The sequence below is a fragment of the Lissotriton vulgaris genome, chromosome 9 (genome assembly GCF_964263255.1).
Source record: "Lissotriton vulgaris chromosome 9, aLisVul1.2, whole genome shotgun sequence".
NCBI classification, from domain to species: domain Eukaryota; kingdom Metazoa; phylum Chordata; class Amphibia; order Caudata; family Salamandridae; genus Lissotriton; species Lissotriton vulgaris.
In genome coordinates this window covers 871,143,834-871,169,567 of record NC_141697.1, presented here as the reverse complement: position 1 = coordinate 871,169,567, position 25,734 = coordinate 871,143,834, and the positions used below count along the sequence as shown (strand labels likewise).

The 25,734-nt window shown below is 44.7% G+C and overlaps 1 protein-coding gene across 1 annotated transcript in view; it reads right to left on the bottom strand.

Annotated features, from left to right (window-relative positions):
• AXL (AXL receptor tyrosine kinase) overlaps positions 1-25,734 on the bottom strand; it is a 225,797-nt gene that overhangs the window by 28,325 nt on the left and 171,738 nt on the right. Inside the window, exons 13-14 of the mRNA XM_086938617.1 lie at positions 2,419-2,514; positions 421-498 (exon numbers count right to left, since the gene is read on the bottom strand). Coding sequence (XP_086794743.1) covers positions 421-498; positions 2,419-2,514 — 174 coding nt within the window. The remainder of the gene's footprint in view (positions 1-420; positions 499-2,418; positions 2,515-25,734) is intronic.

Below are 25,734 nucleotides of genomic sequence, written 5' to 3'. Positions count from 1 at the left end.
TTCCTACAAGCTGTTACAAGCAGCACGAAAACTGACATTATATCACAAACTGATATGTGTTTGCAAAGCTTTAGCTAACATCTTTTGGTGGTTGTCCATGATAAGCAATAAAAACAGCAATTTTCGCCAACAAAAATAAATTATACTTTTTTTTCAACACCTCTGATTTAACTTCCTTTAAATCCCTTCAAAAACATGTATCAGTATCAATAGTTGATGCATAATTACTACATGGTAGCCTGTGGTTGACCATTCCCAACTGAGACAAACGAAGCCAGGCACAGGAAAGGGCTCTAGCTGAGGTCACACAATTTGACTAGGAGAGAATGCAGGATGAGAACTAATTTCTACTAGTTCCACAGTCAAGGTTCAAACCACTAGCCAACATCTTCAAAGCGCAGGAAGCACCTCAACACTTACTTTTCATGGTCTTGACAGCCACTTTCAATATGTAGTCATCTTGGTTCAGCTGTCCTTCCATAACCGAGCCAAATTCTCCTAAAAGCCAAAAAAAAATAGCACGCAGGGTTAGAGTGTGTAAGACAGTGCATTAGTGGGGCAATATGGCAGACACGCCAGTGAGGGTGATCTGCACAGGTTAAATGTTTGGTGTATGGGTGGGTACCATGACAATGCTGTGCCTTGGCAACATTTAGAACCTCAGTTAATGTTTGGAGGGAGCTATAAATCCCCCAATCTCTGGAGTAAAATAGAAACAGGGTGTAGAATCCTGTGTCTGAATCTCCTTCACAATAATATTCCTTAATGGAGAAAACTGATAGGATGAATTCTATTTAGCATTACTAGTTCCCTCCAGAAATTGACGGATTTTCAGTTCCCTCCAAATTCTAAATGAGTCTGTTAGATCTCAAAGTCTCTCTCAGTCAAGAAGGTGTGTACAGACAGGAAACTAAAGAAGGTAAAGCATCACCCTCACCTCTGGTCTTCGCCTGAATAATGCTAATCTGTTGAGAAGCATCATCTGACCATGGCCTCTATTTTATTATTGCTAAGTAGGTGGAGAAGTTTCAGAGCTCGCAGCATTTCAAAGGATAATGTCAATAAAGAGGAGCACTTTTTGCTGCAATCTCTCTCTGAGTGTTCAGTGAGATTTCAGTATCTGCAGTGCCCCTTTGGATTTAGTGAAATTGCTGCATCCATGGCATCACTTCGAGAAGTGTTTACAATTTGGTAAACATCCTATAAGTAAGGTCCTCCTTGACGTGAAGCTACTCAAATAGTGAATCTCCTCCTGCACTTGGGCCGCACTCTTGAGTATCATCGTTCAAGCGTTGTACCTGCTGCACACATGATCGCATGCCTAATGCTAGTTGATGTTCAAAGACCTACACGTATGATCTCCCACCGAGTGATGGTAAAAAGGAGGTGGAGCTCTGGCACCTGCGGGATCGAGAAAAGATGGGGAGGGTTCATATGAGTAGGAGCACTAGTCAAACTCCTGCACTTCCAGTTTCCCTCTGAGTAGTGATAAAAATGGGGCGAAAGTGCTGCACTTGTAGGATCCCTGTTAGCAATATTTGAATAAATATAAGTTCATCCAAGTCGTAATATGTAGTGGTTTGGTGTGAACTTTATCATTGTGTCCAGGAATACAAAGATCGGACTGTATAATATTTTGGTAGATACCTTGATAAGTATCTCTTCTACAGTAAAATATTCCAACAGGAAACTGTACATTACATTACTGGACACAATGATAAAGATCACTTAACAGATGTATCAAGCCCTGACGAAGTTCTGAATGTAATTGGAACGAAACGCGTTGGCTGGATGTCGTTGAAATTGGATAAAGAAGAAAAAGAAGAAACATCATATTTAGAATATGTACATTGGAGGTTTTCTGGACTATAAATCTCTTGCTTGTGTACCTTTACGTTTATTGTCATTTCTAAATCTGTTGAACAGTGGTACCGAACAACGGCAGGTACTAGATAGGTAGTGCACAGGATGACATACTCTTTCTGTGTACTCTGATTGAGATGCAGGCTGTTTAGTCCACCGATGCATCAATTGTTTGTTCAATATCAAGATAGTGGTAGGATTCCAGCACCTGTAGACTCACCATGAGTGCTGTTAAAAAGGTGGTGAAACCCCTGCACTAGGGATCTTATAATGATTCATGTCAGGAAGACAGGGAAACACCTGCATTTATGGTCTCCTTATGAGTGTTGCTACATATGCAATCAAATTCCTACATACCGAGTCTCTGCTAAAAGTAGAGTGCACTTGTTGTCTTTTAGAATCCCTCTGACTAAGGTTAAGCACAGAGTAAACCACTGTATCTATTACCTCCCCATACCTAATGTAGAGAGAGAGAGAGTGTGTGTGTGTAGGTGTGCATGTGTGTGTGTGCCTGCACCAACCCTGGGCAATTCCAGGAACTCAGAAGAGACCTACCTTCCCCGAGAGTCTTGCCCAGGGCCACGCGGTGCCGGTCAACCATCACATCTCGCAGCTTCTCCTTTAGCTCATCACTGATGCCCAGGCTGTTCACTGAAAAAGAAACATTTCCGGGTAAGCCTTGACACAGAACTTTGCCAAAGCCAAGCTTGACAATCCCAACAACCCTAGAAAGCATATGGTTCCCAATGGAGGCATAGAGACAGAATCCAAACTCGAAAATTGTAAGGTTTGAAAACAGGCTCTACCAAGAGTCTGCAAAGAAACAACTAAACGTATACACAATTACTGCCTGCATTATCAGCACTGGCATACAATCTTGTATTCTGTTTCAGGGTAAGCAATTCGGTTGCTCCAATTCTCTCACATTGTCATTTAACATGATATTTCCTGAATTTAGTGCACTGGAATTCTATGAAGCTCTTGTAAGAACATTATATATCTCATAATTGCCTCCCCCAGTATATTACCCCGCCTCCCGAGTTACTGATAATGGGGATACTGGTAACTTTGGGGGGGGGTCAAGTGTCTGCGAATAACAAGTGGGATCCTGGTGGCCTCCTCAGTAATGAGGACTAACAGGGAATCAGTCATTCCAGTTCAGATTCTCCTGCTAATGCCTCTGTTTTTTGCCTAGTATCACTTTGTGAGTGACGCCCACAGGTCTGCAGTGTTACAGCAGATCTTGATCCTGATACCCCCAGTAACTCATGTTACAGGTCGAATCCAGATTACTGAAGATATCATAAAGAGGCCTAAGCTCGTCTGTAGTAAAATAGCACAGAATGTCCAGCTTCTGGAGATTTTTTTCAATTAACCCCTCCCATGTTCGTGACGGAACCGTTCCGTCACGAGCCTCGGGTGGGCTGTGCTGGTGACAGAACGGTTCCGTCACGGCTCGCTCGCCGCGCCTGCGCGGCGTGAATTCTGCGCCTGCGCTGACGTTCTAAAGAGCGGGCGGGGCCATGACGGAACGGTTCAGTCACAAGCACAGCTCACCTACGGGCCGTGACGGAGCGTTTCCGTCACAAGCGTGGGACCGCCGCTCGGCCCCGCCTTGCCCTTAGCGCTGCGGCGGAATAGCCGCCGCAGCGAAGGGGTTAAAGAATGCTGTCAACTATGCATCCTGTGCAGTGTTGTTTAGCAACAAAGCACAGATTTCTTCAAAAGTTGCAGCATTTTACCATAGACCATTAATACTGCACACAATATGAGCCTGAATAGTATGATGCAGCCAAGAATAATAACCAAAAGCAAAGGTGTCCCTTGTATTAATGTACAAAAGGATAAAACACCAGTATATTTAGGTTTTTCTACTATGCTGTAACAAGTTTCGCCCTAAAAGACTCTGCTGTGGAAGGAGTCACTTGGGGAAAGGGCCATCTGGCGGGAATTCTTTCATTGTGGTGTTGGCTAGTGGAATTTCTTCCACCTGAAGAGGGCCCAAGAAATCTTCCCCCAGAGTCAGGTTCAGTGCTAGCTGGCACATTTCAGGTCTCCCTAACAGGCTGGGGGATATGTCCCGCCATGTTAGGGACACTATATTTGTATGAGGAGTTTGTCACTCTTTCTGTGGTGGTCTTTCATGGTCTCAACTAAGTTAGAGGTCGCATTGGACCTGCCACTGCATCTTGGTAGGTCCTTTGGCAGAATGATTGTGGGTATAATAGTGGACCTAATGGGAGACTCTGCCAGCAGCGCATCCACAACGTTGGGAGACCTAACTAGGACAGTTAGAACGCGGAACTTATAGATAGGTAGCTCACCCTTTTTTGCATATTCTCTTTTTCTGTCTTCCACTAAAACAGGCCACAGCAAAATTCAAAACTGTGAGCTTCATGTTAAACAGATAATCTATGCAGTAGGTACATTAATCACTCAAGCTAACTTATTGAGAGCAGATCCTTTCTTTTGAAGGAAAACAATGTTTCACCAATTCAAGGTCATTGGTGGCCCTGGTCGATCTAACAAACTTCTGACTCTGGGGATCTCAGGGCTCTGTTACATTTAGGGATAATATGTGGGGTGTGCCTTCTGGGCCAGGCTCTTGTCAACAATCAGGGGGGGGGGGGGGGTGAGGTCCTACTGGTGTCACAGGTGATTTACTTTAGGGGTGGAGTCTCATCACCTTACTTTCATGGTGGTGTTATCCATGGGATATATAATATAATTATTAATCGCCTCAGTCACCAATTCCAATACTCAGTGCTTTATGGCCTTCATTCTAAAGTTTTCATCACAATTTGTTGAGTTCTGTTGATGTATCTGTTCGCCTCTACAGAGGATGGCCTAATATCTCGACATTTTTCAGATGCTCTCTGCCCTACAACATGTGGGGGTGTACACTCTTTGGGGCCAGTGGCACCGGTGTCTCCCTTCCGGCTTACCGCTGGTTCCCCTCCTATCCCTGGTCTTGGAAAACTGTCTGCAGGAATGAGTGGAATTAATTGTGGTGGCTCCAATGTGGGGGTGTTGACATTGGGTTCCAGTCTTGCTGCAGCTGGCCCTTGTTTTCGCTGCTTCTGTCTCCACCTCATCTTCCCATGCTCTAAGTTCTCGCTCTTCTGCATCTTTGACTGAGGATTTGAGATGAGTGTGTTGGGCTCCAGTACCTAGGTCTTTCTTGGGAGGAGGATGCTTCCATCCAGCATGACTCTCACCTTTCTTCCTTCAAGTGTTAAGTGAAGTTCGCTTCTTGGTGCTCGTCTCGGGGGTTGTTTCCCAGCCATTATGATCCCTTGAGGATTCTTGATTATTTATGGGGTGGTTTCAATGTTTGACTTGAGGTTTCCACTTTGTGAGCCCAGAGGACAGTGGCTTTGGCTTTTAGGAAGCCCTGGTCTGGTTTGGCCTTTCTTTTGTCAATGACTTCACTCTTTGCTAACTAATGGCCTGTTGTCTATTCCAAGTGCCGTCCTGGGATTTGCCTCTAGTTCCTGTGGCTCTGAAGGTTTCCCTATTTGAGCCCCTTGGTCCCATTCTCCTGGATCCCTTCTCAGCCAAAGTACTTTTCGTAATGGCAATTACCTCAACTCAGAGAAAGAGGCAATTGGGAACCTTGTTGTGGAGAGAACCACATCTTTGGGTCTATCCTATGGAGGAGGATCTACACTCAAGCCTCTCTTTGGGGATTATTATCAAGGTCTTGCGATAATATTATCGCTGCTTTTGCATCCGCTTTCGCGTCCGCTTTCGGGTGAAAAGCGGTGATAATGTTATTGCTTTATTTACAAGGACACGCTAACGCGTGTTTTCTTGTCTTCGCGCCCGTTGTCAGCACGCCTCGCATTGCGTCGTTAATGAGATGCAAAGGAGGCATGCCTGACAATACTCCATGTGAAAATATCGCTAAACCAGCATCGCAATATATTTACAAGGACCCCAAATGCAGTATAGCGATAATCTAAATCGCGCTAACGTGCCCTTAGCTCTGGATTTTAACGTCTGTTAAAATTCAGACTAGGGCATGCTTTACATGGGATGTGGATTATGTGGTCACGACCACATGCTCGTATCAACAATGTTTTCACTGTTTTTGGGTGAACATCGCTGATTTTCCAGCGATGTCTGCCCTTTTTTGCGCAAATGCTGGAATATTTATCACCTAGGTTATACACGTTGTAAATAATGCACTAACCAGGCGATAAATAACAGTGATAAATATGAAAGCGCTAAGCGCGCTTTCCGATATTTATCGCCGTTTGATGTTAATATGCCCCGTTGTAGCCAAAGGTTTCCATAGCTTTTCATGAAATTCAGGAAAGTTGTTTACCTGTTTGCGTGCAGATATTCAGATTACAGAAGAGTTCTCATGTCTCTGCCTTGACGTCGACTGGACTCTTACAGTATATTTTGCCAGCACCAACTCTTTCCATGGATAGTACACCTTATTTCATTACATTAGGTTCTGTTCTATGAGGAAGAGGATCTGAGCCTTCCATGACTACTTCTAGTTTCTGTATTAAACTGGCTATTTTATGTTCTTCTTGCGGGTCCATCATCCTGGAAATACAGATGGTCATTTGACTCATTATATGGCTACCTCATAGGCTGCGTAATGGGACGTGTACTGTAGGACAACTGTTATGCTGATATGTGGGCAACACCTGAGATTTTGGGGGAACTTTATAAGTAAATGATGGGTGGTCCTCGCACTGCTGTTTGAATGTGGTGCATCATTGATTTTCGGTGTTCTGTACATATTCCTTCATGGTGGCTTCCTTGCAAATAGGTTTTGGGATGTGCACTTTGACTGCTTGGTTCATCCTTTTACGTTGGGACTGAGATAAAGAAAGGCAGATGAATATTACTCGCAAGTAATCTTCCATAAAATGTCTCCAGCCTTTGCTGATGTGGTTCTTCGATCCCACTCTCCCGTGATGATGCCTCCTAGTGTCTCTTGCTTGGTGGGTGGAAGAAGTTATGTGGCACTATGGGAGCTTAAATCTGGGAAGGGCGCACACTCTAAAATATGTTTTAGCATGGGGCAGTCTGCTGCCAAGATGAGGGAGCACTTCACATGCAAGGACTGTGATGAGGAACGCGGGTCTCGGAGTAATGAAGATCACATTACTTATCCCTTACATCTAATGTATTATAGGCAACGGTGCTGCTTTTATACACCTGGAGTATACAGAAAGTGACAACCGGAATGCTTGAGCTAATCTCAGCCACTGGTAATTACTTGGGCGGCATCTCGGTCCATTGTCATGTTGAATTCCATGCTAACTCTGTTTGGACCCAGGCATATGCAAATCAGTCTTGACCGTGCTCTAATGGGGAGAGTCCAGCCCGAACGGCCAGGCCACATTCTTCCTGAACTGGGACACAAGCAACACAGGACCAGTTTCGCCATGATTAGGGCTCATCAGCCAGGTATAAGTTGGTTCCATTGACTCAGTGTGCATGAGACCCACGTCTGGGCATAACCGACCTCTTAGGGTGACACACTGGAGTATACAAAAAGTGATGGATGGAATGTTTGAATTCATCTCAGCCACTGGTATTTACTCAGGGATGCATCCCAGTCCATCATTATGTTGCACCCCATGCCACCATAGTTTGGACCCAGCCATATGCAAAACAGTCTTGATACTGCTCCAATGGGACCAGTCCAGCCCAAACTTCCATGCCCTGTCTTTTCTGAAACAGAGCACAAGCAACCTAGTAGCAGTTTCACCCTGACCAGGTAAACCTTGGTTCCAAAGACACATTGTGCACTGAACCCTAATCTGGGCCTACCTGTCCCACTTAGGATGACACTCTGGAGTATACATCCCTATAGATACCTCACCAGGTATAGCTTTGTTCCAGTGATACAGTGTGCACCCGACACACATCTGGGCCTACCTGTCCCCCTTTGCGCGACACTCTGGAGTATACATCCCTATAGATACCTCACCAGGTATAGCTTTGTTCCAGTGATACAATGTGCACCCGACACACATCTGGGCCTACCTGTCCCACTTAGGGTGACACACTGGAGTAAACATCCCTATAGATACCTCACCAGGTGTAGCTTTGTTCCAGTGATACAGTGTGCACCAGACACACATCTGGACCTACCTGTCCCACTTAGGGTGACACACTGGAGTATACATCCCTATAGATACCTCACCAGGTATAGCTTTGTTCCAGTGATACAGTGTGCACACGACACACATCTGGGCCTACCTGTCCCACTTAGGGTGACACACTGGAGTATACATCCCTATAGATACCTCACCAGGTATAGCTTTGTTCCAGTGATACAGTGTGCACACGACACACATCTGGGCCTACCTGTTCCACTTAGGGTGACACACTGGAGTATACATCCCTATAGATACCTCACCAAATATAGCTTTGTTCCAGTGATACAGAGTGCACCCGACACACATCTGAGCCTACCTGTCCCCTTTGGGCGACACTCGGGAGTATACATCCCTATGGATTCCTCACCAGGTATAGCTTTGTTCCAGTGATACAGTGTGCACCCGACACACATCTGGGCCTACCTGTCCCCCTTTGGGCGACACTCTGGAGTATACATCCCTATAGATACCTCACCAGGTATAGCTTTGTTCCAGTGATACAGTGTGCACCCGACACACATCTGGGCCTACCTGTCCCACTTAGGGTGACGCACTGGAGTATACATCCCTATAGATACCTCACCAGGTATAGCTTTGTTCCAGTGATACAGTGTGCACCCGACACACATCTGGGCCTACCTGACCCACTTAGGGTGACACACTGGAGTATACATCCCTATAGATTCCTCACCAGGTATAGCTTTGTTCCAGTGATACAGTGTGCACCCGACACACATCTGGGCCTACCTGACCCACTTAGGGTGACACACTGGAGTATACATCCCTATAGATACCTCACCAAGTATAGCTTTGTTCCAGTGATACAGTGTGCACCCGACACACATCTGGGCCTACCTGTCCCACTTAGGGTGACACACTGGAGTATACATCCCTATAGATACCTCACCAGGTATAGCTTTTTTCCAGTGATACAGTGTGCACCCGACACACATCTGGGCCTACCAGTCCCCCTTTGGGCGACACTCGGGAGTATACATCCCTATAGATACCTCACCAGGTATAGCTTTGTTCCAGTGATACAGTGTGCACCCGACACACGTCTGGGCCTACCAGTCCCCCTTTAAAACATTTACACACCTTGCAATTTGAGCTGAACGCCTAACTGGAAGAATGTTGAATGTCGAAATGGCAGTACAAGTGTTCCAGTTGAGCGAACACACTTTACAATGTCCCCGAGTGTAATTTCTGGAAGCGAAGTCACATCCGCTTCACCACAAAATGCCAAGTGACTCACTTATCCTTCAACCACACTTTCCCTTGCAGCACAAAAAAAAGAATGGAGGTCAATTATACACCATGCTGAGAGAGGACTGGTGTTAATCCACAACTCAACCACAAGGCCAGCTCGTTTTCACGTGCCAGAGCCGTCCTCAGGGGGGTGGACCCCTGACACAGAGAGGACCGCACAATGGGCCTCTGTGCTCCCAGAAGCACACAGTGCGTGAAGGTCACGGCCCCCGCCCTGTGATCCGGGAACAGCGCATGGTCACACGCGGAAATTAATCAAGGGCAAATCAGAGGGCACGAGGCGAAAAGGGCGAACACTTGGAACAGAACAGAACTTGGAAGAGCCTGAACAGATGAGTTTAGAACCCAGTGTGGCTGGGGAGTCATTCTACAAAACGGGGTACATCAAATATTTTAGCAAGGTCTACAAATTCGTAGTGGCGCTATAAAATTGATGAACAGAAATGCTACAATTTATCCATTTCGGAGTATTCCATTCCATTGTTTTTTTTTCGCCTCTGAGCCATTACAGACAGGAATGAACCATATGCAAATTAAGTTTCATGGTCCTCTCTTAAGGCAATGGTGCAGACTGATTTCCTAGACTGCATCACCTGTGAGCTGGCACTTACAGCTTTACAGTTGGTATTGATAGGGAAGTGCTGCTTGAGTACCTAGAACACGGCAACCACTGGAGCCACATCTGGGAGGATCTGCTCTGTGCAAAATGCAACAGGCAAGCTAAACATGCATTGGCAAAGCAAATATGTCTGGCTTTGACAGCTTTTTGGCTTTGTCAATGCTCGTTTTTTAATTTCATCATTTTTGCTAAACTTTATTGTTGAGGATCCTGCTGGCTCTTGGCAATCTTAAAAAAATGGCCAACAGCAAAAGTATTTTTTCTGCTTCAAAAGCTTACACTGCCATAGTAGTCCCTGGCCCTTAAGAGAACTACTTTGCGAGTGGATGTGTTCCTTGTGAAAGGGTCGAAACAAGCATTCATTGTGAAGTTAGCCAATGGCTGAAGCAGGCTGACCCTTTGCAGCATGCTGTATTGGGCAAAAGAAAAATGTGAATGACAATATAAGAAACAAATGGGTGACAAGGGCTGACTGAAACCCCCTACAAACATATTATACATACAGTTTCAGTGCAGTGAAATCAAATGGACTTGTCCAACGTGAGACATACAATTTTGTAATGGAATGCTACCTGAGTAACAAATTACCAGTGGTAAATTATGTATTAGAACGCCCCAAGGGTCATTTTGAGCCATCATTTTGTGTCCCTTTGCTAATTCATAGTGTATGTAAAACTGCTACTACTCTGTATCATTGAATTAGCACCACTGTTATGAACTGCAACTGAGAAGTCAACGTTTTGTGGAAAAAGTGAACTTTTACATGCGCACTAGGAGAGCTGGTGCAAAGGCAAGTCATATTGCTGATCATTAGGTCAGCGCCTCAGAGTCACTAAATCAGCGTTCTCACAGCTTTCTTAGCATTCTGGAAAACTCTATTAACCCTTTTCCTGCGGCAGCTATTCCGCCCCAGCGCTAGAGGGCGGGGGGGGGCGCGCGGCGGTCCCACACTTGTGACCGAACCGCTCCGTCACGGCCCTCGGGTGGGCTGCGCTTGTGACGGAACAGTTCCGTCACGCCATCGTTCGCTCAATAGAACGCGCCGCACATGCGCGGCGAGCGGGCCGTGACGGAACCGCTCCGTCACCAGCACAGCCCACCCGAGGGGCGTGACGGAGCAGTTCCGTCACAGGGGTTAAAATTGAGCAGAAGGTATGGCCTAACATCTATAGCTGGTGACTTTGTCTCTGGGGAACCAGGTTTGAGTCTTGGTGTCAGCTTAACATTTTGTGATTCTGGGCAAATAACTTAATTTCCCCGTGCCTACCAAAAAATGAATGTGTCATTGTGTAATGTAACTGGTGCTCATGTAAAGCGCTCCAATAACTTTGGGTCGCTATATAAACCTGCAACAACAAAAAATGGATACAATGTTGGGTAGTTTCTAAATGCAGATGTTGGAGGTGAACAAAGGCATTACAGAATTTACACAAAATGTCACGTGGGTGGGGGGCAGAGTAAGTGTCTGCAGGCAAGCATGGCCGCTTGTGGGATTCAGGTTCTGTTTAAGCCGCTGTTTTTTCAGGGCCTACGCATACAGCTAAGTTTGGCTCAGCATTCATGATGTTTCCAATATTTTTAAGCAAATACAAAAATAAAAAAACCAAGGGAATCTAGTTACTCTCTGAACCGTTCCCACGGGCTGCTCAGCAGAAGGAGAAGGCATCAGGCCCCAGGCTCTAATCTCCCAGGCTCACTGGAAGGACAGCAGCCTTAGTGAGAAAGCCTACAAGGAATAGAATCCTACATGCTCGTTTCCTCTGACCCTGCAATTCCCATGTGAGGGGCTGGAAAGAGGGGAAGTTTGGAAGAACAGAGGGTGAAAGGACAGACAAGACAGAGTCCAATGTGTGCACTTAAACCCAGACTCTGCCCACCTGTAATGGGTGTTTTGTGGTTCCCTGGTGTAATGGCGCCGGCCAGCCAAGATTTGTCCGGCAAAGAAGGTCTGGCCTTCCTTTCCAGCTAAGGTTTCATCCCTGGGGAAGGTGGTTGTGTTCACAGGAAGAAGGCTTCTAAAACAAGTGTAGTAAGATGGTGGTAAAAGGGGGGCTGAACAATGGGACAGGGGAGGGGGGGAGAGTTCAGTGACAGGGCGAGATAGAGAGAGCGAGGGGGTAAGTTAAATGTAATGGCAGAATCTTGGTTGCAGGTCTAATCAAATAAACATATTTCCTTCCTGCTTTTTCTTCACATCGTGTAAGTGGTCGCCAGCGTTACCCTTGCTTAAAGAGCAATAATAAAGAATATCTTCTTGCTGTCCTCTCCGATTCTTTCTGAACACATTTACTCTTTCGTTTATATTAATTCAAAACAATTCCCTGTATTTTTGAGAACGAAAAGTAATATTGCTTTCAAGCCACGTACACAGTATTATATTTCATTTGGTCTCGGCTAGACAGCGCATATGCTAAGAGACGTGTTGTGTTCTGTCTGTGGGCTTACAGGCCACCAATCTCCTACCAGTGGTAAACTTGAGCATCGCTCTCATTTACTATGATACCATTTGTCATGGCATGCAGGCGTCATGTCCTCTTCTTGTGTTTGACCCTCCCATTGCACATGAACCAAATAAATATCTCCTTACACTGCTACCGGATTGCGGAGCTATTTTTTTCTTTGTTTTCAAGCATTCCATAGAGTCTTTGTGTTTTCAGGCCGTCTCCCTTGTACACATACACACATACCACTAAAATTCATTCATGCGTACATAAATGAATGCATCTGTTAAAACGTTGTTCAAACCAGAGCACACTAGTTTTTTTTTGCTCTATCCAATGGTATTGGAGCACTTGTTTCATCCTCCAGCATGTTCTTTGTATTCAAGCAGTCCATAGGAGTACTTGTATTTTCAGGCCGTCTTATTTGTATACATACACACATACCACCAAAATGCATGCACGTGTACATAAACGAACACATTTCTTAAAAAGTTTTTAAAACACAAACGGCACTCGCTTTTTTTTTGTATGATCCGATGGAGGGCTTGTTTCATCCTGCGTCTTGCCATAGTGCTAAGTCTAACGGATGGCATTAGAGCTTTTTAAGTGCTCACCAGTTACATTACACAATGACACTTTCATTGTATTAGGCAGGAGGAAGCGTAAGTGATTTGCCCAGAATCACCAATTGTTCAGACGATCCTGTGAACCGAAAATGGTTCCCAAGTTCATCTCTTGGCAGCTCTGGCCATTATGTCACATCCTCACTTCACTTGAAAGCTCAACTGTTCCTCACTATCACTTCCACATTTGTTTAGCAAGACCCCATCAACACAGAACAAGCATTGGCAAAGCCAATAGATCTCAGCACTGCCTGAGCTATTGGCCTTGTCAATGTGAAAGTCTTTTAGCCATGTTGTTTAGTAGCACACCTGCTGTTCAGCATGGCTGAAGGTCTCTGCATAAAACAATATGAATCAGTAAGCGCAGACCACGTCATAGTACTTTTTTGTGTCAGGCGCATTAGGACAATAAACTCAACATGGTGGCGAGGAGACTCGGCGTCAACATCCTGTGATTCTGGACTTTCATTAACTTTCAGCCAACGTTAACAGCAGATGTAGTGCGAGAAAACATGGTTAAAAGAAATTCACATTGACAAAGCCAATAGCTCAGGTATTGCTGAGACCTATTGTCTTTGCCAATACTTGTTTAGAGAGGTTATTAGCATGAAAGATAGATGAACACGCATTTCAAAAGTTGGATTTGGATTTTGACAGAAGAGTTTACCAAGAGACCTAATACTAAGAATTTACAGGTTTGGTTCCTTCCCCTTCAACCTCTGTCTCTCCTCGAGTATCTTTCAGCCATTGGATTGACATGTTTATAAATCACATCTTTGTTGACCATATCTCATCAGTGTTAAGTGTATCCTTCCGCCTCCAATCGAGTACCTGCATTGAACTACACAGGGACTATTATACAGGCATAGCCCTCTCGTTCCCGAAGGCTCCCTCCTTTGTGTCTTGCTCTAGAAAGCTGATGGTTCATTAAACGCAGATGGCTACACCAAGGCTTGTTTTCTTATGTAAGCTGGGTGGAGGAGGCAGATGGAAGTCACGTGGGCATGTCAGGCAGGGCTCTTTCTCCTTTGGGCGCGAGAGGCGTGCGCCTTGACCTGAGCCCCCAGGGCGCCGAGCGCCTCTGCAGTTGTGCTTGGCTCGGGGCTCGTTCACCTTCAGCCAATAATATATTTATAGGTTTAAGCGTCGCTCGATGACGGGGCAATGTAATAGCCATCAAGTCGAACACGGCCAAGCTAAACGGTGAGGGGGATTGGGAGACCAGGGCGGGGGGCGCGTGGAGAGGGAGAGGCTTAGCAGTTTTCTCATCAGCCCGAGAACATTCCAAACCTGACTTACATTTTCCTGAACCGGAGCCAGAGGGAAACGTTTACTCTCAGAGAGAAAGAAAGCTCGCAAACCTTCTCCAAACCTCCGCTTCTTCAATGTTACCTACCCTCCTTTCCATATTCTCTGTCACACTTTCATACTGTTTTCAATCGTCCAGTAACCCCTTCTTATTTTTTATGTTTAGCGAATTATTTCTTCTTTTTGTATCAAAGTGGGCGTCATTGGCCCCTTCAACATATTTGCTTGGGTCTCGTTAAATCGCAAGAAACACCTCTCTTGTGGTAGGAAGGCAGACATTTCTTCGGCAGGATTATCAGATAGCTCAGTGGGTTATGCACTATTGTCAGAAAAGTGTGTGTCTGTGTATGAGTGTGTATGTGTCTTCCTCTGAGAGACTCATGCACACGCCACAGGTTTCAGTTTTAGCATTACCATCTCGGCCTTTATTCCTTCTGAAATCAATAAAAAGCATATTACTGAGTTGGGCAGTAACAAAGAGAGTTTAACTCTCGACGTTTTTTACATTTATATGATACACCACAAGAGAAAGGTGTACCCTACAAAGTGAGTCACAAACCTATTGCAACAAAGTACTATTTTACCAAAGGCACAAAATCTTATGTTATGGGCAGAATGAATGTGAAATATTGTGCACTGAACCTTCCCGCGCAGGCTGGTCCTATGCCACAAACAAAAGTTTTAATAATGACTTTCAAGAGGGAGGCCATTTTGTTTTCATTCTGTTGGACGTTCTGCTCAAACAGCCTGAATTGGTCATGTACCAGAGAGATGATTGTTGCCCAGTCTAAGCACGAGAAAGGCTCCGGAGCGACAAAGTTGTAGGGATTGCGCCAGTGCTTAATTTGTGCCAGTGCTTTCCTGTGCTCCGCACCAGCACTTAACTGCCAGCACCGGGGTTTATGACTGTCTGCCACATGGTAGTGGGGTCTGTCAATTTAGGTACGAGCACAACAACTTCTGTTTATTATTTCAATTTCAATTTCCAATTATTAGCATTTGCCCCCAACGCCATAGCTTTGGGGGCCTGTAATAGTATGAATTGTCACACTTTTAAGAGTGTGATGATGAGTAGTGTGTTGGTGCTCTCATTGGCAGTGCTGCCAGGGGCAATGGATGGTGCAAACTTTAGTGTCCTCATTTTTTACAAATTAAGCACTGCAATTGAGCATTGACCAGGTGAGATAAGGCAGTAGCTGTTAATTAATGCCACTGGATGTTGCAAAATGACAAGAAAAGTTTCGGAAAATGCCCTGTTTACAATGGACAGGGGGGCGCTTTAGGAGCAACATTTTATTTTTGCTGGGGCATCAACCATTCTTTGATCATTCCCATGATGATGAAATGTTAATTTATTTAACGTTTTTATGAAGCACTGAGTGAAGCTGGGTCTGTTTCAAAACGCTAGGAGCAACAAAGCCCCGGCAGTAGTCCTGCTTTAGTGCAATGAATATGGTTGAGCTGGCCACTGGAAGCAGGCAAAGAAGACAGATAAACAGTATTTAATCCAGAAGGGTGCCCAAAAAAGTGAGTTTTCAGACCCCTCTCGAATTCAAGTTTTCTACCGTGAAGGCATTTCCGTAGGAACCTTAGGTGTGTAGCACTCAGCTTCCAAAAGATTTATTTTACACTATTAACACCCAAAATTTGGGTTTGGGCTACCTCGGCACCTCGTCATGTCAGATTAATAGAGGAACCACTGTTCAAACATGTCTTTCTGGACTGAACATTTATCTGAACACCTATTTTACACTGAAATGGAACTAGCGTATCTTGTCCAGAAAGTACTTAGAAGCTATGTGTAGAAAAGAGTGCAATGTAAGCCAAAATAAAGTATTAATGTGGATTGACGAATTACAAATGTGTGCAATGAGTTTTTAGTGAAAACATAGGATTAGTGAAACGGTGATAAATTGCGAATCTATCTGAACATCCTAATTTCCTCAATGCAGAATTTCAAGGAATTTGACAAAAAAAGGTAAAATAATAAATGAAAATATGTGTACATGCGTACGTGTAGTGTATACATTGCATAAATTATAATTTTACACTAAAGGATTTCTAATAGACCGTCTGCTGCATAGACACTATGAGGCAGATCAGTTAGTCCATATAGCAGTGGAGGGGTGTGGTGCAGCAGCCAGGGCAGCTGACTTCAGAGCAACAGGGACCGGTTCCCGGTTCGATCCCTGGCAGCAGCTCAGCACCATGTGACTCTGGGCAAAAGCTCACTTAATTTCCACGACGGCCTCGAGACCCTTAAGGGGGAGTAGTTTGCGCCTTACAAATATGGATTTACGTTTTACAACGAGGCTGCTGGTTTTTGTTGGGATGATACCGGAGAATTGGAATTCACAATTAAGGTGGTATCCCTGAACCAAGAACCGGCAAGTATGAGTTTTCTTGCCGTAATGGGGAATAACCACACAGACCTGAAGATGCAGGGTCTTTTTTATGAGTGGTTTTTGCCTATTCCAGAGTGCATTCTTCTGACACTCTACGCCTGCTCTGATCAGGTGTAAAGAATGAGCTGGAAGCCGCTGGGGATGTGTGGGGCGGGATCAGGACAGGTTTGAGTCTATGTAGGGGAGCACTGACTACACCCCAGTACTGCTGCCAGAGTCAGAAGGAGGGTAGGGTGTTGAGGGCTGGGCTATGCTCCTTCTCGCAGACCCGACCCCTGCAGCCAGTCTCCAGGCCCAAAATGATCAGGGTTGAGGTCTAGAGACCTGGGCCCATATTTATGACCAGAAAGCGGGAGATTCTCGATCCGTCGTGACGAGAACCGAAGAACTCGATTTGGAAGCTGGGGATTTTTGAAAGTATCCTAAAAATCGGAATAAGATTCAGGGTGACTAAGTTAAAAGTACCCATGCCAAATTACATTGCGATATATAAATGTTGCAGCCAAACACAGCTTAATGAATAATGGAATAAGCTTCCTACACCTCAAAATTGAGGAAAACTAGGTAGAAAAGAGAGGAAATCCCAGGCAACAAAAGGTATTTGAGGTTTAAGCCCTAAGGAAGTGCACTATCAATCGATGAGTAATTCCTGAATCTATATGATTAAACTGGAAAGTGAACACTGTTTCTAAATAAAGTTTGTTCTGAAGAAGGTGGTGTCAACCGATCTAAATCCACCAAAACGCTGCGTCGACAAATTGTTTTTATTGTACTGTTTTATTACTATTCGTAATTTGTATTCAGGTTTAGGTTTTTACTTTGGAGATTTGAAGTTAGAGGTACCATTTGAATATTGTTGCCCATCCACGTCTATTACTGTATAGGCACAAGTACCAATATGTTATGTGTTTTTCTACTTATGCATAAGTGAGTATGAGTATAATTAAATTGATTTAAAGACAAGTGACTACCTCATGTAGGAGTGGACAATCTGGTGCAATAATCCTTATGGCCTCTACACAAAAAAGATTCTATGAATTGTGATTTTAAACAGATTTTATGGTTGCATACCATTGGTAATAAAGGAGGAAGTCTTTATACAAAAAAAAGGCTTACTGTTTGGGTAAATTGGATGTGAGTGGAAAGCATGATGTGGAAGCAGTGAATGAAATATTCATAATAAACACGGGGAACAACATTTTGTTATTGGCCATATTTATGAAGCCTTTGCGTTCTCCTTGTGTCTCACAAGGGAACGCAAGGACAACGCAAGGACTTCAGAAATATTTACAAAGCCAAGCAAGGCCTGATTTGGCTAGCATTGTGTGGCTTTGTGAAGAAATATAACACAAGACAGCTGCTTTCACTGCATTACGTTACATGGGAGGGGTTCCATGGGTGTTCCCATGCATCCACCCATGGATTTTGGCACACTCCCATGATTACAAAATAGTTCTGCAGCACACATAAAAAAAAAGAGGAAAATGCCTCCAAGGATTGTTTTTGCCCAGGAATGTGTCCCTTGCTGTACAAACATAATTGTGTCTGTAACGCAGACACCGTGCCTGCATTGGCACTTGGCAGCACGCAGTGCGGCAGCGCAAGGAGAGAGCAGAAATGCGCCATATTTTTGTGCATATGGGACATTTCTACTCTCTCTCTTTAACACAGCGTAGCTCAGCACAGCAAATGTGCTTGCTGCCCTGCATTCTGGGAAAGTTTAGTAAATGTGCCCCCTGATAATTCTTGCAGAAGAAACTCAGAATTGTGTGTTGCAGAATTCCACCTGGAGTTATCGTCTCAGCTGGTATTCCACCACGCTTAAACAGGGTCCTAGGCCATGATTACAAGTTGCCCGCAATAATTCCCAATTATTTTCATGTCCCTGATTTACTATTAACGGGGTTCCAGTATTTCCAGAGGTTAGAAAATAATGAGAATTCTGCGTTTCTGGGGTTAGCATGCACAAATCAGTCTTAGAATGAAGATTTGAGCAGGCTTTCCAAAATATTCCATCAGGAGCCTTCACTTGCTAGAGCAGGTGAAATCTCGCAATAGGATATCCCTTAGCAACGATTTTCCAGCAGGACTCATAATTTTGATGGGAACTTTAATGCCTGTGGGTGCACCATAATTATTGCCCACTTTTAATGAGGGCCCTAGTGATGCACAGCTTGTCAATGGCCAGCATTTTAGCATAAAGCTTGGGTCCACCCTGAATGCTGCCCATGCCCAGGGGCATAATCTACAATAGGTGCAGAGACATCGGGACCCAGAGGCCGGAGGGGGGTCACTGAACCATGACAATTGCTGTATTTTACCCCCCCCCCCCCCCCCCCCCCCCAATGTGGGCCATTTTCCTTGCTTGCACTGGGCATCTTTGCTAAGGTACTGATTGAATCTAACTCATACAGGGGCCTAACAAGATAAGACAGGCTAGAGGTTGCAAGATATATGCAGGGGCGCTGTTATCATTGGTGCACCAGGTGCAGTTGCACTGGGACTGGAGCCACAAGAGGCCCATTTAACCATAATAATCCTGGGGCAGATTTATGAGCCCTTTGCGACGCCGTTGTGTCACTTTTTTTTAACGCAACGGCAGTGCAAACAATGCAGCCAATTTACAACGTGATGCGTCTAGAGAGATGCGTCACGTTGCAAAGCCTTACGTTACATTATACCTGCGCAAGGTATAATGTATGCAGGCTAGGCGTTCCCACGCAAAAAGCCATGTAGAACTGATGCAGTGAAATTTACAGCATTTTACTGCATCACTCTACACCTTCACTGCGTCAAAATCCCTACCCCTGCGTATGGAATGACACATGGCTTTTAGAATGGGACTCAATTATCATTTGTGGCGCATTGCTGGAGTTGCGTCACGTTCATGAGCAACTCCAGCAATGCGTCACTTTTGCGTCAACAGATGCATCAGTATTTCTGACGCATCTGTTAACAACCCCCCCCCCCCCCGGACAGCATGTTCTCAGTGTAGGCGGAGGTGTGAGTGGCGATCATGACGGGCATGGATGAGGCGGCCCTGGGAGGAGGTGGTGATGCGCGTATGGAAACTTTCCACTTGTTTTCAGAGGCATGAGGAATGCAGCTCGCTGGGGCTTACTTAGGGGGCTGTCTGGAGGTGCTAGCTCGAGCTCCGGGTGTGTGAGAGAGCGAGAGAGAGAGAGAGAGTGTGTGTGTGTGTAAGAGAGAGAGGGTCGAGTTATAGACGGGGGTAGCTGGCAAGTTTCCTTGAGGGAGGTCATGAGCATAGAAGGATCACTGGCACCTGTCTCATTTATGAGACAAAGAGGAAGGACTACGAGAGAGTACAGAGGTAAATAGAAGAAGAAAAAGAGCAGAGGACCTGATAAAGTAACAGAGGGAGGGAGAGCAAGAAATGAAGAACGAAACAAAGGGAGAAGAAAGAGCGCACAGGAGAGGCAGGACGGGACGAGAGAAGAAGAGATAGAGAGAAATGGGGGGGATGAGATAGTCTGAGTAAGGGACAGAGAGAGGAGTGAGGGTGACAGAGTAAAAGAAAGATTGTGAGAACGAGCAATGTGAGATAGGGAATAAAAAGGAGAGAATGACCGCATGGGGGGAGAGAGAGAGAGTTAGAGAGAATAAGAGACAGGGGAGGGAGAAAGATGGAGCACGAGAAAGGAAGATGTAGGGGAGAGAGTGAGGCAGGGTGCGAGAGATGGAAGAGGAGATAGAAACAGTGAAGAAGGAGAGAAAGAGTGAGTAGAGAGATAGTGAGAGATTCAGAATGGGCAAGTGAGAGGCAGAGAAACAGAAGGAGAGGAGAGAGAGAAAGTATTGATTTCTCAAAAAAAATCACAAAGTATAGAGAGCAAGGGGCATGGGGGTAGAGAGAAAGAGGTAGAAGAAAGAGAGAAAAAGAATGAGAGAATAGATTGAGGGAAAAAAGAATGCACGAGGAGACAAAGGGCGTGTGTCTGGTTTGATCATTTTTGCCATGGCTGCTTATGATTCCCAAGTCTGTCCCTGCAAGGTACTTTTTAACAAGGCAGCCCCTGACAGCACCTGAGCAGAAGGCCGACAGTCCTCTCCCTTTAAGATGGGCAGCTCTTACATAAAACTAACAAGAGGCACAAAACCAGCATGAACAGATCACTACTTGCTGAATGATAACATTAACGAAAGCAGACAAGCACACTCAGCAGATGAAGCAGGGAGTCCTATTCCGGGTAACCCTGATTCAAGTGTGCACAGACCATGATGTCCTCACGCGGGAGGCAGTGTAGGATGCAGCAAAGTTCGCAGATTTTCAGCACTCTCAGCAAAAATACATTTTGCACATGGAGCCCTTTAATATCCAAAAAAAGCCAAAATATTTTGAGCCTTTTGCAGTAATTTGGTGTCACCACCAGGTGGAACCATAAGGCACTTGTTCTTCCTCATCTTATAATAGTGCTGGCTTTCTGAGAAGGGAATGCTCTCCACCCTCTCTGCTAGTTCATGCCGACTATGAGCGCCTTAAGTTCTGAGTGACACCTACCGGGAGACGCTCGTGGTTAGTCTAGGAGTTGCCCAGGTCAGAGGTGTCCCAACATCAAATGAATGGAGTTATCAGTCTTTGTCTAATGCTCAGGTAGGATGGCCCTCGCTGGGGATAGGAGACAGAAGCGTCGCTTCCATTGGTGCGGCAGGTGCAGTGTCAGTGTGGTCCAGGGCACCGAGGGGAACCCTAACCCGTTTACCGCGGCGGAATGTGGTGCGGGTGTTGTACTGAATGGGCGGGCTGCGTCGGCCAACGGTCGTTCACAGCTCCCGCGAGGTAGTGGGGAACATCACTTACAACGCATTTTTTACAACGCACTACCATTACATCGCAACCATTACAACGCATACCATTACAACGCATTGCGCTGGGGGGCGCTCTAGGATAGGGAATATATTTAATTTACTATCCAACACCTTCCCTGCTATCCACGGGGACTGGAGTTGGAATAGTAAATTAAATAATTCACTATCCAGCGCCTAAAAGCATTATGCGTTGTAATGGACTGCGTGGTAAAAACCGCGTTGTAAAGGCATGCGATGTAAAAGCATGCGTTGTAGTGACACCAATCCGAGGTAGTACTTGCGTCACACGGAAGGGGCAAAACCTTGATTACCACTGTATTTCACAGTTCAAACTGCAGGTGGGGGCGAGGGGGGACCGTTCCTTCCTTGCACAAGGGCCCACGGCACGCTGGCTATAGCACTGACCTGGGAGAGCTGAGGAGAGAAGTTTAAAGAGTTCAGGATATTAATTTTATTTATTTGTAAAGTTTTACATAGCGTGAACATGACCTTTTGAGTGAGGGAAGCGTCACGAGATTCCTTCGTGTTCTGGATGGCGGCCATTTTCACTTTGCCTAGCGTAGCAAAACACCTTGCATAGCTATGATAGAGAGCGAGAGAGACGGGGACAGAACAGCGGGAGGGGCAGGGGGAGCAGACTAAGAGAGAGAGGAGAAAATGAAGGGGACAGCCAGCAAAATAAATGCGGGTAGAAGGAGAGAGGACAGCGCAGCGGGACAGTGTAAAGAAAGGCAGGAGAGAGGGAGCAATGAGGGACAAAAGGAAAGAGAGGGGGTGAGAAATGAGAGACAGCGAGAGGACAGAAGCGGGGAAAACAGTCTCCGAAAGCATGTTCCCACTGAGGCTGGGACAAAGAGACCCTTGTCCTCCAACGCCATGGTTCATTTATTAACCAAATCATCTCATTTCATATCCCTCCCTCCCTCGCCTCTGCACAAACAGAGCAAACCCGCAGCCCAGAAAACTGAGGCCTGGGCACACAAAGCCCCGCATTTCTTTGCTGTGCCCCCTGCGCCGGTTCCCTTCCTAATTGGCACTGATTGCCATTCAGAATGTCCTGTAGACGGGGATTACCATGGAAATTCATCTATCTCCCACTAAGTTAGATTTCGCTGGTCCTCTCAGCTGGCACAGGGGCATCCAGATTCCAGATCTCACCTGTGTAGGACACAGCATGAAATATATGCTGGGCCACTAGAATCATGCGGCAGGGGAGAGACAAATTATGCGACAGGGTTGGCTAAATTATGCAGCAAAAAAGACAAACTATGTATCGGAATGCAGCACACTTTGTGACAGTATTGCTTCATTAGTTTGTCATTTTTACACGCTACTACTGTCTGAGCAATGGTTTTACTACATTAGTACCAGTTTAACATGTAATAACAGCAATAAACAACAGAAAGGTGAACGGTCAACTTTTGTGGGGGGCCTTCCATTTTGCGGCAACACATTTTGCTGCAGTTTTAGTAACTTTTGATCTGTTTGAGCTAGAAACAATTTTGGGGGGATCAAAATCTGCAGATTATGCAGCAGATGATCGAGTATGTGTCAAATGCGGCAAATCCATAACTATGCGGAAAAAGCTGTAGCTGCAATGTCGCATAATTCCAGTGTCCTCGAATAATTTGAAAGACACTGCACAGAGGAGGTAACATGGCTCGGTCAAGAGTCTAGAAACCATATTACAGAAATGTTGCACTAATAGAAAAAACAGGTAGTTACTGTTTGTGTAATTGAAAATTGAGCAGACTGTATTGAAACTATGGCAAAAGATGAACTAAGGGCGTTTCACACTTATTTTGTAGAGTTTTTAAAATGGGAAATGGAGAAACAAATGTTTCTCAATTTTTCAAGTGTGAAATCAGCCAGTTCCATTTTTATTAAAAAAGTGGCAAAATAGTGAAAAAAAGGTTTATTCTATTTTCTCTAATTTGTCCAAATTATTTATGAATTAGGATTTCTTTGCTAAAAGTTCCATTACACACGAAAAATTACAATAAAGCAAAAAAGTGAATCATGCATGTTTTGAAATTGTTAATCTATCCACCCCTTTTTACAATTGTAGAAAAAATCTTTGTGCAATATATCCTGGGGCCTTAATTGTATTCTCCAATATGTACTGCCAAAGTAGAAGAATGGAAATGACTGCAAAATAAATTTGCTCTCCTTTTTGCAACGTCGGAGATTTTCTGTAGTATGGCCCCTAAGTGCATCAAAGTAAAAAAGACTATAGATTCATGGTGTGCATTTATATTTTTACATTTTAAACTGTGTTTACATGATGTAATTGTAAAAATTAATCCTGGCTAATAATAACACTTTCTAGCTCGATGGGTCCTTATATTGTATCTAGGACTGGGAGGATGTATTCTGCTACCCCTTTAGAGACTACAAATCATAGCAACGACATACTTGCCTTCAAAACACTACCTCACAAATGAAAACGTCACAAATGATCGTGCAGTGCCTTGAAGCACCCCAGAGACTAGACAAATATACAGAACTACAAAACCTGCAGCAATCTGAGTACTTCACAAATGTCTCAGAGGTAGATTGTGAGGACTGACCAATGCGCACGCCCGTGAAGAGGTTGAGATATATCTTCGAAAAAATCCGCAACAGGATTTCTGTACATGGCATTTCTTAATTTGTGCCGGGGATTGTAGGTGGTGGAAACCACAGTCATTTTTGAGGTTCTGTAATTTTAAAAAAATTATCTCAGATCAAGGGAGACAAAGGCAAAAATGGAGAAAGAAGGGGGCAGGGAAAGACAGAAAAACACTGACAAAGGGAGTAAGAAGCGCTAAAAAGACCCTGCAAGAGTGAGATTAAAAGACCAGATGTATAGGAGTGGAATAGAGAGGCATTCAGTAGAATTTAGATTAAGCAGCCTAGGTGTTGTACACCTCTGGCAATGCTGATGGTGGGCTCCTGAAACAATCTTTGGACCTCTGCACTTATTTCTTTTTACAAAGTAAGCAGTGGTTCAGTGTATTTGATGAGCGACATGAGCGACATGTAACTAAATGTTCTCCAGATCTTTTGGCCTTTCAGAGACATCTGGTGGGATATTGCTCAATTTTTGCAGACGCTCTTCAAAAAATTAAGAGGGTACCCTAAGGATTTAGGGTGAAGATCTTGTTCCTCTAGCATAGTAATGACAAAAAATGAGCACTCTCTATGTGCAGTTTCGTTTTCCTCGGGAAGCTGACTAGACAACAAAGACTAAAAGGCAAAGCTCCTGATTGAAACAGAAATCAGACACCATCATATTACTGAAATGTCGAGGCAAAAAGGGCACTCTTATCCCAGTGAATCTCTCTGAAGGATTCACTGGCTCACATAGCAGGGATTCTATCTCATTTACTCTCTGCACCAACACGAAATTGACTAGTTCAAACACCATCTGGAAAGAAAACAGAGCGAGGATGAACAGGACTAAGGGTATCATGAGGAAATAGAGTAATGTGGCTAGTTCAGTGCAGTCTTTACTTGAGGAACCCTGTCTCTTTAAACAAAAGAAATTGAACAAGTAAGCTAGATAGATTTCATAGCAATAATAATGAGGAAAGTGAGAACACAAATCCATACTGTCTTTCCCAAAACAGTGGCTTTGAGAAGATTTACTAGTCTTGTAAGATTATTAGCACAGATTTCACAGTCAGGTGTTCCAGTGTAAGGAGACTTTTCTGGAAATGGCCAAATTGCAGACAGTACAGTAGTCTGAAGGAGTAGGCCTTGAAACTTGTCCATCTGTATACCATTAAGGGAGTATAAGAGGAGCTAAAATATGGCGTTTGAGGAGAAAAAATGTCAAATACTTCAGAAGATATCATTGTGAAAGGTGTTTCACAGCAGCTAAGGACATGGTTTATGTAAGAGGAGACACAGCGTGGGTTACATCTAGAATTGAGAACTGCCTCATGGTACTCACTGAATGCTCAAGAGCAGACATGTTCTGATCTGTTGCAGAACTCAAGGCTACCTCAAACATGGTGGACACAAAACAACACAAAGGGGATGCTGGTGTGCTCAAACCCTTTGTTACATACTTGTCCTCTGAAAAATCTGAGGCTTGGGTACTCAGCCTGGCCTTAAGAGTAGACTACAAACCAGATTTCAATTATGCTTGTTTGCTAGTGTTAGAAAACTAAATTAGCCTCATGGCTAAGTAGGTTAATGTTCTCACTGCAGGAGTCTGTGTTTGACCTCATGGACACAGATTCAAATCTCTGTGGGCCT